The sequence below is a fragment of the Bos mutus genome, chromosome 25, assembly GCF_027580195.1.
Source record: "Bos mutus isolate GX-2022 chromosome 25, NWIPB_WYAK_1.1, whole genome shotgun sequence".
NCBI lineage: Eukaryota > Metazoa > Chordata > Mammalia > Artiodactyla > Bovidae > Bos > Bos mutus.
In genome coordinates, this window is record NC_091641.1 from 39996092 (window position 1) to 40011974 (window position 15883).

Here is a 15883-nt window from a genome sequence, read left to right on the forward strand (position 1 = left end):
ACAGGATGACACTGATGAACAGACACAGAAGTAGGGTGGGGGACACACACCGAGGACCTCGAGCAGCCCACCAGCACCAGGCAGCATCGCCCACATTTCTGCCAACCCTGGGGGCACACGGATCATTGCACCTGCTCAGGAGTCAGGTCAGGAAGTGGGGTTGGAGCCCTGATTATCCCAAGGGCTCAAGGCAGAGCGGGACTGCTAGTTGGGCAGGTTGACCAGGGTCAGCCCAGGGGCCCCAAGGCCAGCGCAGATTTCTCTGGAAGGTCAGAGAGGAGGGCCCGGTGTTGTGTCTCGGTCCAGCGCTGTGGCCTTGGGCCTCCACTCTGCCCACCCAAATCAGGAGTGCAGACAATGACCCATAGCACACCCTTGCCTCCCAAACCCTCTGCAGTGCCCACCCGAGGCCCCTCCCTTTTCCAACTCCTTCCACCATTTCCTTGTCTCCAAAAGCAATGGATCCTGTTCTTTCCTGCTGAACATTCCAAGATGTAGCTCCCTTTCCCTCAGCGCCACAGGCAAACTTAACCCTCACACTTGCTCCCTAAGCCCCTTCCTCCAGCCCTTCACTCCTTTGCAACTGGCCCATCTGCATGTGGGGCTGAGGCCTCCGACACATCCGCCTAACAGAGAGGGGCCCCGCTGCCTCCACTGAGCCCCAGAATCCCAGAGGCAGGGTGGGGCGGCCACTCCCAACCCTAAGGGACAAAAACCCACCCACCCCCACCAACGGGCCACAAGGTGAGGGCGGAACAAAGTCCCACTGTGAAGCAAAACTCAGAGACCAGGCGTATCCCTACGGGGCACATGTTTATCCAAGCCGCCGCCTCCGGGCTGAGGCCTCCACCTGGGCCGAGGCTCCCTCCTCTCTCTTGAGACCAGCTCCCCAATGCCCAACCGACAGTGTCCAGCTGGGGCTGGGCATCCCCTCCAGCGGTGGTCCTGGGTCACGGCCTGGCCTCCTCCACCTGCCACACCAGCTCGCCCGAGATGTAGGTGGCCCGGACGTGAAGAGAGTCGTCGAGCACCACGAAGTCTGGGTCAGAGGGGGGCGGTGAGAAGGGGGCAGAGGCAGGGCCGCTGCTGCCCCCACCACGAGGCTGGGGTGGGGGAACCAAGGCCCAGAACACTATTTCCGCAGGACACCCTGGCCCATCACAGACCAAGTGAGGCCCCAGGAGCAAGGCTCCTGGCAGCAGAGGGCAGCCAACAGCGCTCCCACACACCCTTACTAGGCCCATCTCGGAAGCCAGAAAGCCTGGCCTGCCTGATGGGAAAGCGGGGCCGGACCAAGGCCCTGGCCAGGTGAAGCCCCTGGGGATGAGGAAGCGCCTGCCTGCGGCCCACCTGTCCCCACCCCAGCCCTGTCCCAGGCTGCCCCCTGTTGGGCCCTGACCTGCGTCAGCCCCGAAGTCCAGGGTCCCCTTGCGCTTCTCCAGCCCCAGCAGCTGTGCTGGATGCAGGGACGCAGCCTCCAGAGCGGACTCCACACTGCAGCCTGCTTGGGGACACGGGTGGTGGTGACCATCCCCGACCCCTGGCTGGCTCTGCCACTTGATGGGGTGGGGGTGGAGGGGTGAGGGGCAGAGCACCGAGTCCCGGGTGGCCTCACGGATGCCCGGGGTCCTGCTTCCAGGAGGGGTGCTCTCCCTGGGAGGGGCTGAAGGCATCCGGGTCCAAAGTGTTTTGTGAGTGAACTCCCTGCAGGGCTGGAGTGGGGCATGGCGGCAAGAGGGTCCCCAGCAGGGTCCCCCCCCAGCCCTAGAACTTCAAGGTGTTCCCTCCCCCCAACCTGGGGATGCTGCTGGTACCCCAATTCTCTCCAACCCCTGCTTCACTCCCCAAGCCAGGCCACCGCTGTCATCTGCCTCCTAACCCATCTCCCCACTCCTCCAACCAGCGCCTTGGACCACAGCGCTCCCCCCAGCCCCCTGCCTGACACCCCAGCCCCAGGGGACTGCCTAGAGCTTCACAGGGCCTGGCCCACCACCTCTCCCCAGACACCCACCCCTCCCCCCATAACGTGCCAACCCTGAAGCACAGCCCCCACCTCACAGCTCTGCAGCTACAATCTCACAGGGCCCCACCCTTGGGTGCTGTGGCTCCAGGGCCAGTCGCTCTGGGTTCCGGCCCCCTGCTGGTTCGCACCGCCCTCTCCTGCTGATGCAACCTCCTGCAGGCGGGATCCTGGCCACATTCCTGGGGACCCCACCAGACACAGACCTTGGTGGTCCCTGCCTCCAGCCTCTTCCAGAGGCAGCCTCTGCCCCACCGTGGGGCACACACGTGGCACAACCCCCCAGCCTCACTGACCTGTGGCCTGCAGGAAGTGCCGCACGCAGGTGTCCATCGGGGCGATGCTGCCGCTCAGTGTGTTGGTGCCTTGAGAACAGAGAGAGCAGGTTCTGGGGGCGAGCGGGGGAAGGACACCAGGCACCCTGGGCCACCCTGGGGGTCAGCAGGGAACACCCAGGTGCTCACATCCCACCAGAGTGCCGAGGGGCTGACCTCACGCTGGCAGTGCTGGGGACAGGGGTGACTCACCTGCCACATAAGCTGTCAGCCCATCCACCTCCACCTCCTGCTGCCCCAGCGTGTGTCGGCCGTTGCCCAAGCCCAGTGCAGGGACAGCATCAGTGACTAGCACCAGCCCTGCAGGGAGAGGGGGACTCAGGACCTGCCCCACCTGGTCTTCCCGCCCATTCCTGCCCTGCCCTGCTCTGCCACTCACCCTTGGGATGGGCCCGGTGGGCGATGCGCAGGGCGGCCGGGTTGGTGTGTATACCGTCAGCAATCATCCCGTAGAAAATACGGCGGCCTGCAGGCAGCCGATCGCTGGTCAGGAGCCCCACGATGCCTGGGTCGCGGTGGTGGAACTGGGTGGGGGCGGGAGGGGGCGGTGAGTGACAGCAGGGCCCCTCCCCCTCCTCCTGAGCAGGCCCAGGACTTACAGGCAGCATGGCGTTGAAGAGGTGGGTGATGAAGGTGGCCCCACTCTGCACGGCTTCCTCCGCAGTCCCCAGGTCAGCCACCGAGTGCCCTGTGGGGACCCAGACTCAGCTCTGGGAGCCGGGGCAGACACCCTGAGGCGAGGACAGCCCCCTCCTTACCTAAGGACACGCAGATGCCGAGGGCCGTCAGCGCCCGGATCACCTCCTGGCTGTGGCCCAGCTCGGGGGCCAGCGTCACGATGCGGACATTGTCCAGGCCCCCGTAGGTGGCCAGCACATCTTGGAAAGCGTCGGCTTCAAAGGAGCGCAGGTGGGCCTCGGGGTGCGCGCCCCGCTTCTCCCGGCTGATGAATGGGCCCTCCAGGTGCACCCCTGGGGGGAGGGGAGCGGCTGGTTCTAGCATGCTCCCCGCCCTGTGGCCCCCACCCTGGCCCTTCTTGCCTGCCTGCCCTCCCTCCCCGGTCGGGCATCTGGAAGACGAGGGGCTGCAAACAGGTCCCCAAGGACCCTCCCAGGGTAGGGGTGGGGAGAGGGGCGAGCCACTCACCGAGGACCCCTGCCCCATGGGGACCACCACTCTTCACAGGGATCTGAGGAAGGACCTGGGGGGAACCAGCTGTTAAAGCCCTGCCCCCAAGGCCCAGCACCCAGAGGTCACAGCCCAGCCAAGGTCAGAGGCTGGAGTTCAGAGCGCAGCCCCTGCTGGCCTGCCCTCAGGTGTCAGAAGATGGTCAAAGGCCTCGACCAGGAAGCACAGCAATCCAGAAATGACCTAGGGACATGGGACTGGCCTGCCCGAGATGACCCAGAGGCGTGGAGACAGCGCCCAGGAAGGGGGCAGAAGAGGGGCAGCGGGGTCCTTAAGGTGGCCCCATCAGACAAGCAGCCAGGACGCAGCCGACCGCACACCAAGGGCCTGGACCCAGCCATGGCGACCAGCCTGACGTCGCCAAGCTGCAGGCCGGGGAAGCAGGGCTGAGGCAGGAGGTGTGCACGCCATCCAGGCAGAGCGAGGGGCCGAGGCAGGGCTGAGTGGCCAGAGAGCTCAGGCACCAAGCGTGCGGCCACGCTGTGCCCGGGTCTGGACACCAGGGGCCAAGTCACCCGTGTGTGACAGGCGCTCAGGTGACACATCTCAGAGGTGGACAAAGCAGGCAAGAGTCCCAGCCCACACCCCCCTTCAACGTGAAGAAAGACGGGGAATGGGGAGCCTGGGGGACCCGGGCACCTTCTGCTGGAACCAGAGAGGTACAGGGATTTTCAAGAGGCTTACGCTCAGTGGGACAAAGACAACATGGAAATAGGCAGGCTGAGTCAGACGCCTGACGAGCAGCTGCCAGGCGGGCGTGGGCAGCCAGGACAGCGAGAGCAGGGTGCTAAAGCTCCCACAGGAAGACAGGACAGATGGAACCTTCGTGGAACCCCAAAATCCTGAACCCAGAGGGAGACAACGTGCTGAAACTGTGGGGCTGAGTCAGCAGATCAAAAATCTAAGCAAACAAAGAAGGTGAACTCTGAGGAAAACAGAGCTGATAAATGAGAAAATGATGAGTCTTGATAATGGAATCAGAACCGTGGGAGACTCTGGGGAGGGTGGGGAGCTAGAAGGGCGTGAGACAGGGCCAGGGGCTGCCGAGAAGCTAACGCATATCTTTCCCAGCCCATTTACGCTGCTCTAAATCAAAAAACAGGAGTGTCGGTACATCTTTTAGAGATATGGAGACAAGTTCCACAGGTTAGCCCAGTAGAAAGTGACCATCTCTTGGACAGAACTGGTGTGAGCAAAGGGCTGAAGTTTTTCCTAACGAGCCAAGTGATATATGTAAATTCACTAAAGAGTTAAAGAGTGAAAACAAGAAAAAGAGATAATGACTGAGTTTTCCAGCATAGAGTTTTAAAAGAGAAAGAAAGACCAAGTAGACAGAACAGACAGTCTTGAGGCAAGAGAATGAGGCGCATGCAAAGCGGGAAGGCAGCGGAAAGGCCACAGCACAGAGGGCCCGGCTGTCGCGCTGAGGCGCCTGACGCTGACGCAGCGGGCGGCGGGGCTGATGCGGAGGACATGGCGCACTGCCCCTCCTCCTGGAAGGACAGGAAGGGCAAGGCCCCAGAAAAAGAGCAGCTGGTCTCAGTGGACCTGAAGGACTTCTGACCAACTAGCAATCCAGTTCCACGCGCTGTGAACAGGCCCCGGAGGCAGGCGGGCAGAACGGCAGGAGCAGTGCATGGAGGCGTGCCCCTGAACAGTCCTGTGGCTTATACGGCTATCGCCTTGTATTAACATTTTCATACTCAAAGCCCTCCTCAATTTTCTCCACAAATCCATTTACTCCCTACCTCCCAAGGCATTTATGAGGGGTGACCGGTGCTGGGAAGAAAACGTTAAGATGGAAGCCCTACTGGCTGGAAACTCCTTCACTAAGGCAGGAGCCCCACACTCTGTATCAGGATCCTCGAAGGTGCTGCACAAGTTGGGGGGCAACTCGGCTGCAAAGGAGCTGCAGGCGCCCACTGCTGGGTGGGACAGAGCAAAGCAAAGGCCTTCCGGGCAGAACGCCTGGGGGCAGAGGAGGGAGCTGCCTGGGCTGGCTGCAGGGCAGTGGGACAGAGGTGGGTGATGTGCAGAGCCAAGGCACCTGGGGAAAACACCCGGGCAGGACCCAGGGCTGGGACAGCTGTGGGGAGACTGGATAACAGCCACTATGCCCCACTGATGGGGACCAGAGAGATGAGGACAAAGAATAAGGAAGCAAGAGCGTGGATTTGTTGCCGGGTCCCGAGCAGGAAGATCACGGCCTGATGACTAAGACAGAAAACACAGAACTGAGGGCCAGTCTGCAGCGAGAAAATCAGCTTGGTTTTTGACACCCGACTCTGTGATAAGAGAGTCAGGGGAAATTTCCAGAAAGATGTGCACAGCTGAAGTCTACGGAGGCTTAATATGAACCAAGTGTAGTGCTGAGCACACAACACTAATAGATGAACTCCACTCTTCTTCAAACCTTAAGCCTTGCTTAAGTTTTGATGAAACTGAGACTAGGAAACAAGAAATTAATGTCCCGTGTTGCTCAGCTGACAGATGAAGTCAGGAGGCTGGGACTGAACCCAAGGAGTGTGGCCAACCTCCCCCAGCCCTGGCTGTGAGTCTGCGCACACACCCAGATGGGGACCCCGTAGCAGACAGGCAATTTGGGATCCTGGGTTGGACCCTGTTCTGGAGGAAAACTACAGAACTGGGTCGTAAAAGGTAGAGGAAAGGATAACCTGATTAACTTTGAGAACTCCAGAACTCTGTGCTATTCATGTAACCACAAGCTTTTAAAAGAGTTAAGTAGTACCAAATAAACAGGCATGATGTATGCCTGCTACAGTTCAGAGAAACAGAACAATACACAGAACAAGACAACACGAAATATTACAAGGTGATAAAGAGCAAAACCAGAAAACCTGCGTACAAAGTGAAACTTCTTAAAGGAACAATGGACCTTGAACAACTAAATCCCGACTTAAAGACGTGATGATTAGCGGGTGTGGACGGGAGCAGCAGAGGAAGCCTGGGGTGGACAATGGGGCTCCTTTATGAAAGCTGTTCCCAGGAGCTGCCTGCCACGGACCAGTGTGGGGGATGAGCAGCTAAGGATGTGGCAATCTGAAAGTCCCTGGGGCGGGGGGCACAGACTGAGTCGAGGAGGCGGTTTCTGGTGCATGGAGGCGGCCAGCGTGCAGGCTGGGTAGGGAGAAGGTGCTGAGGCTCGGAACGCGGAAGCCCGTGGGCACAGCTGCAATGGCAGACCAGGCAGAGAGCCACCTGGATGAGAAAGCCTGGGGGAGGGGGCCCCAAGCTCCGGGGGAAGAAGGCCAGCAGGTGAGGCCAGGCTCGAGTGCCAACGGGGTGCTGGTTGACCCGAAAATTTGAGATTTGAAAATCAAGAGGCCAGGTGCTCAAGGGGCCTCCTTCTTTTGAGGCCGGGAGCCTGACCTCACCTTGTGATACACCTCCAATGGCGATGTGACCAACGTGGGGCAGAAAGAGGTGACTCCATGCGACAGGATCCTCCGGGCCACTAGGGCAACCCCCGAACCCACGTCCTCCGAGGCTTGTGAGAAGTCAACGCCAAATCCACCTGCGGACCCAGAAAAGAAGGGGTCGCCCAGGGCTCAGAGCTCCCCCTGGGGGTCTCCGCCCCGCGGGCCCGGGCCGCACCGTTGATCTGCACGTCGATGAAGCCGGGCGCCAAGATGCAGCCGCCGCAGTCCCGCTGCTCGTCAGCCACGCGCCGCTCCTCAAAGAACAGCTTCTCCGGGTCCAGGATGCGGCCCCCGCGCACCCAGAGGTCCTCCCTGCACACAGAGCGAGCGGGGGCTCGCGTCGCCGGCCCGGAGCCCGCCCGCGCCCCCCGGCCCGCACCCGCGCCCACCTGAGCAGCGCGCCACCCCTCAAGATGCGGCAGTTGGTAAACTGGATCACCGGGGCCCGCGCCGCGCCCTGCCCGCCGCGCATCCTGAGCCCAGCCGAGCCGGAGGCGCCGGGTTCCGGCCTGGCCCACGTGACCCTCAGCTGACGGAGGCGCAGCCACGTGACCAGCCCTCCCACGTGACCGGCGCGGCCCGCAGTGACGTGGCAGCGGCTTCAGCGCCGCCCTCGGCCCCTCCCTCCCGGCGCCCCGCCTCCGCGCCGGGGCCCATACAGCGACCTACACACAGGCATCTGGTCACATCTGAGAGCTTTATTGGACACGGAGCGGCACCAGGGCCCACGGGCCCGTCACACTGGCCCGCGGCCCGGGGCAACCAGGGCTGCAAGAGGTGGTTCCATCCAACGGGTCTCAGGGTAAACGGTAACCGCACAACGCAACAGTCTACCTAAGGTTACTATAGAGTTGGGAGACGGAGAGCTGCTCCACAGACGTATGAACAGGTCAAATCTTTATAAATAAACATCCAGTGAAGAGAAAATGACAACTCTAATTCATCCTTATACACAGAGCACTCTAGGGCAGATGGGCGGGGGCGGCCGGAGGCCGGCGTCCTCACTGGTCAGGGCCGGGGTGGGGACTGGTGGGCCCAGATGTCCACAGCACGGGGCGGGGAGGGCAGGGGCGAGGCTGGGGCAACAGACGGTGGGCACTGGCACACTGCGCATTTACAAGACCGACTACTGGCGGGCGGCTGCCCCGTGCGTGTGTCAGGCTGTTCGTTGTGGAATGAGAAGGGGGTGGTCTTGACATCAATTGTATTCTGTGGCTCGCGGCCCGCAGAGCTACTTTGTGGAGAGGATAAGGGCGACGATGAGACCGTAGAGGCCGAGCACCTCGGCGAAGATGAGGATGAGGATCATGCCCACGAAGAGCCGCGGCTGCTGGGCGGTGCCACGCACGCCTGCGTCCCCGACAATGCCGATGGCGAAGCCTGCCGCCAGCCCGCTCAGGCCCACGCTCAGGCCCGCGCCCAGCTGAAGGAAACTCCTGGGGGAGAGAGGACACAGGAGGCATGTCGGTCCACCACGGGGAGGCAGCCGGCACGGGGCACCAGCAGCCCACCAAGGCCCCTCCCTACCCACAGCTTTCACCCAGGCAGGCAGTGGGGAGAGCCGGCCGGCCCTCACCTGTAGAGACTGATGCCGTCATTCAGGGAGTTGGCGATGAGGACTGCCACCACCAGACCATAGATGGCGATGATCCCCGCCATGACCACCGGGATGATGGACTTCATGATCATCTCTGGCCGCATGACAGACATGGCTGCGATGCCCGTGCCGCTCTTGGCTGTACCGTAGGCGGCGCCCAGGGCTGGCAGGAGAAAGTGAGGTGAGCCCAGAGAACCTGGGGCCAGGACCAGGCAGGCAGCTTTTGGTGTGCTCCAGGGCCAACGCAAGTTCTCACCCCAAGGGCAAGAGAGCTGGAGGCGGCCTCTGGAAAGACAGGCCATAGGCCGGCACTTGGGGTCTCCTGTGCCCCTGCCCTGGAGGCCCTCCTGGCTGTCTGGCCTACCTGGGCTCTTTCGCTCCTATGGAACCTCACCCCAGGCTCACCAGCACTCCCCAGGCCCACTACAGAGCCCACGCTCCCACGGAGCCTCAGACCCCCAAAAGAGGCACTGGTACAGGCTGCCCTGTCACGCTGGCAAACAGGTAGCTGGTCCCCAGAAGCAGTGCAGATTCCAGGCTCGTTCCCAGGTCAGGAAAGGCCTGGAAAAACACAAGCTGCGTATCTCAATGGCCCAGACGTCCAGCCAGGGTCAGCCCACCAACCCTGGGACCACATCAAAATAGCACACAGAGCCCCTGCAGCGCAGGGTAAGGGGAAGCTGGCCTGGCAACTCGCGCTCTAGGCCAGAGCTTCATCCACTCCTGCCCGACCTGCGGTAGTCCGCACAGCTCCGGCCCCAGGACATGCTGCACCCAGCACTGGTGTGTTTGAGAGCTCCATCAGGAAAGGCCCTCCTGGCACACAGCAGGCCAGGACCCTCGAGTTTGAGGAGAATCTCAACCAGACAAAGACAGTCAAAGACGACAAAGGACAGGAAGAACAGTGGGACTGTGACGTCATCACCCAGGCTGACCCCCAAGGACTCCGCAGACACCTCCGAGAAGCCCAGTTTCTCTGGTTGGCAGGAGCAGGTCTAGACACTGTGGGGTTCCCGTCTCCCCTGCCATCATCCCTCCTCCCTTTTCCCAGGGTGGACTGCATTCCTGAAACCACCCCCCCCCCACCCCCGGCCTGTCCTCCGAGTCTAGAAAAACATTTGCAAGCACAAGGGAAAGCCAGAGGGAGCCCAAGCAGGACACCTGACTGCTGCCTGCCCCCGAGGCGCCTCCTGCTGAGCAGAGGCTGACCTGGGGCAGAGGTGGAGGGGCCAGGATGGTCGTGGACATTCCTCTGGACCTGACTCACCTAGCTGGGGAGCAAAAGACGACTAGTCTGCACTCACTGCAGAGCAGCAGTGAGGCCAGAGGGGCTCTGCACCTGATGAAGAGACAGATAACGGCCCCTCCAAGCACAGCAACACATTCAGGAGAGTGGGGAGGTCTGGGGAAGGGCTTCATACAGGAGATAACTGAGCAGAGGAATGCCAGTGAGTTGGTGGACATAGAAAGATGGGGCAAGAGAAAGACGACGATTCCAAACCACATGGAGCAGAGACACTGGGCGGGGAGCAGAGGGAAGAAGCGGGCGGGGGCAGGGCAAAGGACCCGCATGGTCTCCTCTGCAGCCCTGCGTGCTCGGACATCTGGCCATCGGATGCTGGTCTTTATGAAGCCGTTCCTGGAGGAACAGGGCATTTTTTGGCTGCCTCCTGCGGGCGCAGAACCACAGGAGGCCAGTGCTGGGGCTCCTTACTCAAGGGCAAGGGCACAGGCTGCTACATGGCGCCAGGTGAGACCTTAGAAGGAAGTCAGCATCCCAGGCAGTGGGCCCGGCAAGGCTGCAGTTGGGGAATCAGCTAGTGAGCTGGGCTCATCCCCATAGAGGGCAGCACGGAGATTATGTGGCTGGGGGTGGGGAGCAACCAGAGGAACGAGGGGAAGGAATGGGAAGACTGTCAGAAGGAAAATAGCCTGGCCTGGGCAGGCCTGGACACCAGCTCCACAGGCCAGGCAGGAAGCGGCTCTAGATGGTGCAAGACAGAAACCAGGAGACGGTTCTGCAGGCCCACCAGTAGGGAGGAAGTCATAGAGAAGACAGAAAGAGCCACTGACGGGCCTGCGGAAAACAGGACAAAGAAAGACTCTACAAGACTTGGGTCACAAATTAAGCAAAAAAGGGGAAGCTGGAATGGGAGACGGGGATCTGGCGTGGACCTCATCCGATCCAGGCGGGCCAGGAGCATGAGCCAGGGCCAGCAGACACACTGTGGTCATCCTGGCAACACCTGAAGCCTGGCAACTGCAGGCAGGCACGAGGAGATGGATGAAGACAAGCCCTGGAGACACAGGCTCGAGAAAGAAATGAAACCAGAGTTTGACCCAACTGGACAAGTATAAAAAGTTGGCGACTGTACGGCCACAGTGAGCCGCCTACGCGGAGGGGAGGAAGATGGAGCTGTGTATAAGCCAACCAGAGCAGGTGGCCCCCAATCCCCAGGAGCCTAGACCAGTGACACCCTATTCTCAGTAACTTTCAAAGGCCTGCTGGTGAGGGCTCCACTCAAAGGCACCAAGTAAGTTCCAGAAAGAGCGGGAAGCGAGGCACCTGGTGACTGGAAGGCGGCCAGGAGCTGGATACAGAAAAAGGCTTGGGGGGAAACAAAGCCAGAATTCACATTCCATGTGGGCAAGATTCTTGTCTTGTTCACTGATGTCCCCAAGTGTCTGGCACCCAGGAGTTCAACTGAGATTGGCTGAATGGCCAATGACAGACATGATCAACAACCCACAAGTGGCCAGGCACCGGCCCTGGAGGTATTCTGGAAGCAAACATTGAAAGAGACTGGAGAAAAAGGAGGCACAGACAGCTGTCCGCGGGCACAGGCAGCTCTGGAAGATGTGGAAATAGGGGCGGCACCTAGGGTGGAAGGGGAAGTACAGGCATTTCTCCCACCACAAATGACCCCTAACTCGCACATGATGGGAAGGGCAGGGCCCACTCAGCGGCTTGTGACCTGCAGCAGGCAGGCCCGGGCAGAGGGAGGTCCCCACGCCCCCACCCCACTGGTGTTTACAGTCAGCAGACACTGTTTGGAGTTCAATCCCTGCACATACCTGCACAAGAACCCTCTCCAGTCCCAGATAGGGTGGGGCAGGGCGAGTCATCAAAGCCCCAAGCCAGAACCCAAGGAAGCCTGGACTAGACCAGGCCAAACCAGTCGGTGGGGCTGTACGGGGTTCAGGACTCACTTCCCTGGATCCCACATCCCTGGCTAGGCCCAAGTGCTCATCTCCCAGAAAAACCAATTTTCACTGAATTTTACACCCAAGACTGTTAAGACCCCACTTCAAAACTAGAGTGCCATCTAGAACCCGGGAAGGCCCCCTTCTCCATTCCTGGGGCAGCCCCTCCCAATTCCAGGCCTCAGGAAAGGGGAGAAAGGTCATTCATTCATTCAGGCCTGAAATGAAGACTCCTCCCAAGGAATAAAGCTCAATTCCCTCAGCGCTGAGGCTCCACGCTAACTCGCCCATCCAGACAAGCGTCCACACACAGTGCGGAGGCTGGCCTGTTCTCCGGACATCCACCCTGCGCCCTCGGCCTGTCTGACACACCTCCACCCCTAGACTCCACTCCCACCTCTGAGTTCCTGCCCTGATCTCAAGACCAACCTCTCAACCCATCTTTTCCTACCAACCCACACAGCCTAGTGTTGGCAAACACCGACAAGCCCTAACCGGAAGCACCTGTTTAGGTGCAGACCCACCTGAACGCCCCCCACCCCCGCTGCCCCACGGAGGCGGGGGGCAGACCGCCACAAGGGCGAGGGCTGTGGACCTCGGCGGCGAGCATCCAAGGGCCGGCCCCTTGTGGGGGTAGCTTCCGAGGCGTGATGTCACACCTGCCAGCAGGATGGGGGGGTGCGGGTGCGGAGCAAGCGCAGGACCGCGGGCCCCCACCCCGGTCTAACCCCCGCCTCTCCGGGGACTAAGATGGCAGCGGCGCCGCCGCCCCTCCCCCGCACCGAAGAGACCGGCTGGCAGGGGGCCGTCCGGGACACCCTGGGACTCACACCTGGGCCCAGTCCGCGGGCCCCACTCTCCAGACACCCGACGGCCCCTGCAGCCCTCAGGGTCCCGACCATCGCCCCCCCGCAGTCACGTGAGACCCGGGACACCCTCCCCCTCAACAGCTCGAAATTACGTCAGAATGACGTCACACGCCGAACCCCGGGGAGCAACAGGCACGAACCCCGCGGGTCCCCCGTCTCCCGGGTCCCTCCTGCCACGGCGCTCACCGCTGAAGACCATGGCGGCTGAGGCACCCATGACCGCGAAAAAGGAAGCGTACTCGGGGCCGTTCTTGGCCTCGGACATGTCTGCGGGTGGGGAGGGGGCGAGTTCAGCGGACCGAGGCCGGGGCGAGGTCGAGCCGGGCGCGGCGGGCGGCGGGCTGCGCGAAGCTAGCTGTCCGAAGGCTGCGAAGGCGACCCGGCCCGTCAGCCGCTGCGCTCTAAATACCAGCACCGCAGGACAAAATGGCGGCCGCGGCCGCGTCACATGACCGGGGCCCCGCCCCTGCGGCCCGCACCACTCCGCGCGGGCGGGGGGGGCCGCGGCGGGGACGCCGGGCGCCCCGCCCCGCCGGCCTGCACCCCAGCGCGCCGCCTCGCGCCGGCCTCCGCGGGCGCCCCTGGGACACCGCCGCGCTGGGCCCGTCCGGTCGCAGGGCCGGGGCGGGGCGCGGCGCGCCTAGATTAGCATACGGGGCGGGGCTCGCTGCGCCCCGCCTTCTCTGCGGCTGCACCGCCCCGCGGGGGTTCGGTTCCGAGCGTCGCCTTCCTCTACGGTCTCCGTGTGGAGCCCGGCCGCGGGGTTCTAACGGTCCAGCCCGCAGGGACTCAGGACTGCGGTCTACCCCCGACGTCCTCACATCCTCCGGGGTGACCTGAGGGCGGAGCCGGAGTCCTGTGTCCCCGGTAGCACCGCCCCCAACCACCCCCGTCCCCTGTCGACCCCGTCTCCAGTCTCTTCCAAACCGGCCGGCCCCCCGCCTAGCAATTCGGGATTTCTCCCGTGGCTTCCGAGGAAAAGGAGGCCCCTACCCTGTATCTGTGCCCTCCTTTGCATCAGGGACCTAGACTGCTGTTTTGGAGAGGTTGTCTCTACCCCTCAGCTTGGTTGGTTTGAAACCCTGCACGACCTGTGAAGTCTTCCCCGGATGGCTACATCGTCTGGGGTCCCTTGTCCTGCCTGTACCCACAGCAAGCCCACGAATCCAGGGCTTCCCTTGTTTCTGGAACAGCAGTAAGTGGTTCCCTCTGAGCCTAGCAGACCGTCTGGCCTGGGGCTGGGACTGCCCTGATAATCTCATGTGGCTATCTTGGTACCCCGACTGGCTGCCTTATCTCTGCCCACCAGCTCTGGTTCCCTCTGCCCTTTCATCTGGCCCATTTCAGGAGCCCTGGGTGACTGCCATCTGATCCTTGGTCTCCCTTGAGCCCCACTCCTTGCCCTGACATTAAAGCACTCTTAGTGAACAGCGGGAGCTATAGCAGTCATCAGCCTTCTCCATGTGGGCAGTAGGGTCACTACCTCTGGCCTGGCCTTCCCACTGGACCCATATTCCACACTAGGAACCTGCCTCATAGCCTCTTGTCCACCGTGAGGCTGGATCTGCACCACCCCCAGCACCAAACTTGCAACCCTTGAGTGCCATCTCTGTCCTGTTTCCAAAGACAGGAGGCCGCCCTTCGGCTTGAGCCCTCCCCACCGCCCTCCACCGCCTGACTCTGACTTCTGGAAAGAGGAATCTTCTCTCAGTGTCTCCAGCTCCTCCCCAGCCTGCTGCCCTAGCAGGTTGCTGGTGACCAAGCTGACAGTTTGTTAGGCTGTCTGAGGGGCCTGTCTGCTGCCTCAGCCTGCTGTCTGCCCCCCTGCCCTTCCATTCTCTCTAGTTCACCCCCACCTGCCTGCTGCCCATGGCTTTCCTCGAGTCACAAGGAGAAGCAAAGACGGGCCCAGGCGCTGAAGCCTCAGCGTCTCTGCAGGTTCTGGGTGTTTCCAGGGCTCTGCCTGCCATGCCCTGGGTGATCACCCATACATTTCCACACCTGAAGCCATCTGGGCAAGTGTATGCCTGAATGCTTGCCCCAGGCCCAGCCCCCATAACTCCAGGCACTCAGGGTCCATAGCCCAGAGCAGGGAGCTAGCACGGCTGGGCGGGGGGAGGCTGCATGCTGGAGCAGAATTCAGACTAATGAAAGGAGGTGCAGGACATCTCCCCTCGGACAACTGTACAGCCAAATGCGTGGTGCTGGCAGAGCGTGCTAACCCCTCCATGGCTGAAGTCCCGAGACTGGGAGGCCAGGGAGACCGTTCCCTCCCCGGGCACAGAGGGCAGCTCAGCTCTGCTCACTGTCTTCTGGTTTTCTGCCCAAGTTCTGGTGTGAGAGGTCCCAGTGGATCTCCAGTGGGCCACTGACACCTCAAACTGAGTTCACCTCCCCCCACATCACCAGCAGCTTCCCCTTGGGTTATTTCCATTTCCAGCAAGAGGCACAACCAACCAACCAGGCAGCTGCCTCACCAGCAGCCTTCGAGTCACGGCTAACTCTTCATGACTCACCAGGCCCTGAGGTTCTGTGGCTTCCCAGCTCTCGGCTGTCCCCCACCCCAGCGCCGCCGCCCCTCAAGTGGGCCTTCACTTCTGTGCTGGGTCTCCTCACAGCCTCTCACCTGGCTGCCTGCCCAGTCTTCCCCACCCTATTTCAGGAGATCTTCCTAACTGGTATGTGGGACAAGTCTCTCGGGAATCCTTCACCATCCCCCTAAGCATTGGGGGAGGGGACGCATTATCTAATCCTCATAATGATCCTTTGAGGAAGGTTTCACCGTTACCCTCATCCTGTGGACAAGGAAGCAGGTCTAGGAAGGTGAAGCACCTTGCCTGGTGTCAGCCAGCTAGCAAGGAGCGGAATTGAAACTCAAGCCCCACTGGTTGAGTGTGGCCCGTGCAGCTCTCTACACCACCTGCTTCCTGCCTGAGAGGTCAGGGAGTGTCTGGTGACCAGTGACAGACTCAGGAAGGACCCAGGTCACCTTCCCCTTGGCCTCCCAACTCCAGGCAGGCCCTGGGGGTTGGGGAAGGTCCAGGGAATGTGGAAGGGACTGGCCAGGGACCCACACCTCTGCCTTCTCCCCGCCAGCTGTGCGGCCCCTGGTGTGAAGTCACAGCATCACAAGCCGCTGGCCTGTCCCAGTGCAGGTGGGGATTTCCAGGAATAAAGAAGAAGTGCTGGGACTTCCGTGGTGGTCCAGTGGCTAAGACTCTGCGCTCCCA

General features: G+C 61.6%; 2 protein-coding genes across 3 annotated transcripts; both read right to left on the minus strand.

The window, feature by feature from the left end:
* Positions 1-796: 796 nt before the first annotated feature.
* AMDHD2 (amidohydrolase domain containing 2) lies at positions 797-7530 on the minus strand. Of its 2 annotated transcripts, XM_070363136.1 has the most exons (11): positions 7373-7530; positions 7159-7295; positions 6939-7078; positions 3502-3556; positions 3114-3326; positions 2955-3043; positions 2735-2879; positions 2548-2655; positions 2317-2385; positions 1400-1501; positions 797-1039 (listed from the first exon to the last, which is right to left on the minus strand). In XM_070363136.1, the coding sequence occupies exons 1-11, from the start codon at positions 7453-7455 to the stop codon at positions 951-953; spliced, it is 1230 nt and encodes a 409-aa protein (XP_070219237.1). In that variant the 5' UTR covers positions 7456-7530; the 3' UTR covers positions 797-950. The 2 variants fall into 2 exon arrangements, with proteins under 2 accessions (XP_070219237.1, XP_070219238.1); XM_070363137.1 differs by lacking the exons at positions 797-1039; positions 1400-1501 and adding an exon at positions 2056-2202.
* A 131-nt stretch (positions 7531-7661) lies between these two features.
* On the minus strand, positions 7662-13088 carry ATP6V0C (ATPase H+ transporting V0 subunit c). Its single transcript, XM_070363138.1, has 3 exons — positions 12840-13088; positions 8560-8743; positions 7662-8419 (listed from the first exon to the last, which is right to left on the minus strand). The coding sequence occupies exons 1-3, from the start codon at positions 12916-12918 to the stop codon at positions 8215-8217; spliced, it is 468 nt and encodes a 155-aa protein (XP_070219239.1). The 5' UTR covers positions 12919-13088; the 3' UTR covers positions 7662-8214.
* Positions 13089-15883: the final 2795 nt, after the last annotated feature.

Bases quoted from the DNA above. Each gene is read 5' to 3' on its own strand.
- AMDHD2 (XM_070363136.1), bottom strand. From the start codon at position 7,455: ATGCGCGGCGGGCAGGGCGCGGCGCGGGCCCCGGTGATCCAGTTTACC. The intron at 3,557-6,938 runs GTGAGGTCAGGC...GGTTCCCCCCAG, and splicing joins CATTGGAGGTGTATCACAAG to GTCCTTCCTCAGATCCCTGT. The intron at 1,502-2,316 runs GTCAGTGAGGCT...GTCCCCAAGCAG, and splicing joins GCACTTCCTGCAGGCCACAG to GCTGCAGTGTGGAGTCCGCT.
- ATP6V0C (XM_070363138.1), bottom strand. From the start codon at position 12,918: ATGTCCGAGGCCAAGAACGGCCCCGAGTACGCTTCCTTTTTCGCGGTC. The intron at 8,744-12,839 runs GTGAGCGCCGTG...TTCTCCTGCCAG, and splicing joins AGCCGCCATGGTCTTCAGCG to CCCTGGGCGCCGCCTACGGT. The intron at 8,420-8,559 runs GTGAGGGCCGGC...TCTCTCCCCCAG, and splicing joins GACGGCATCAGTCTCTACAG to GAGTTTCCTTCAGCTGGGCG.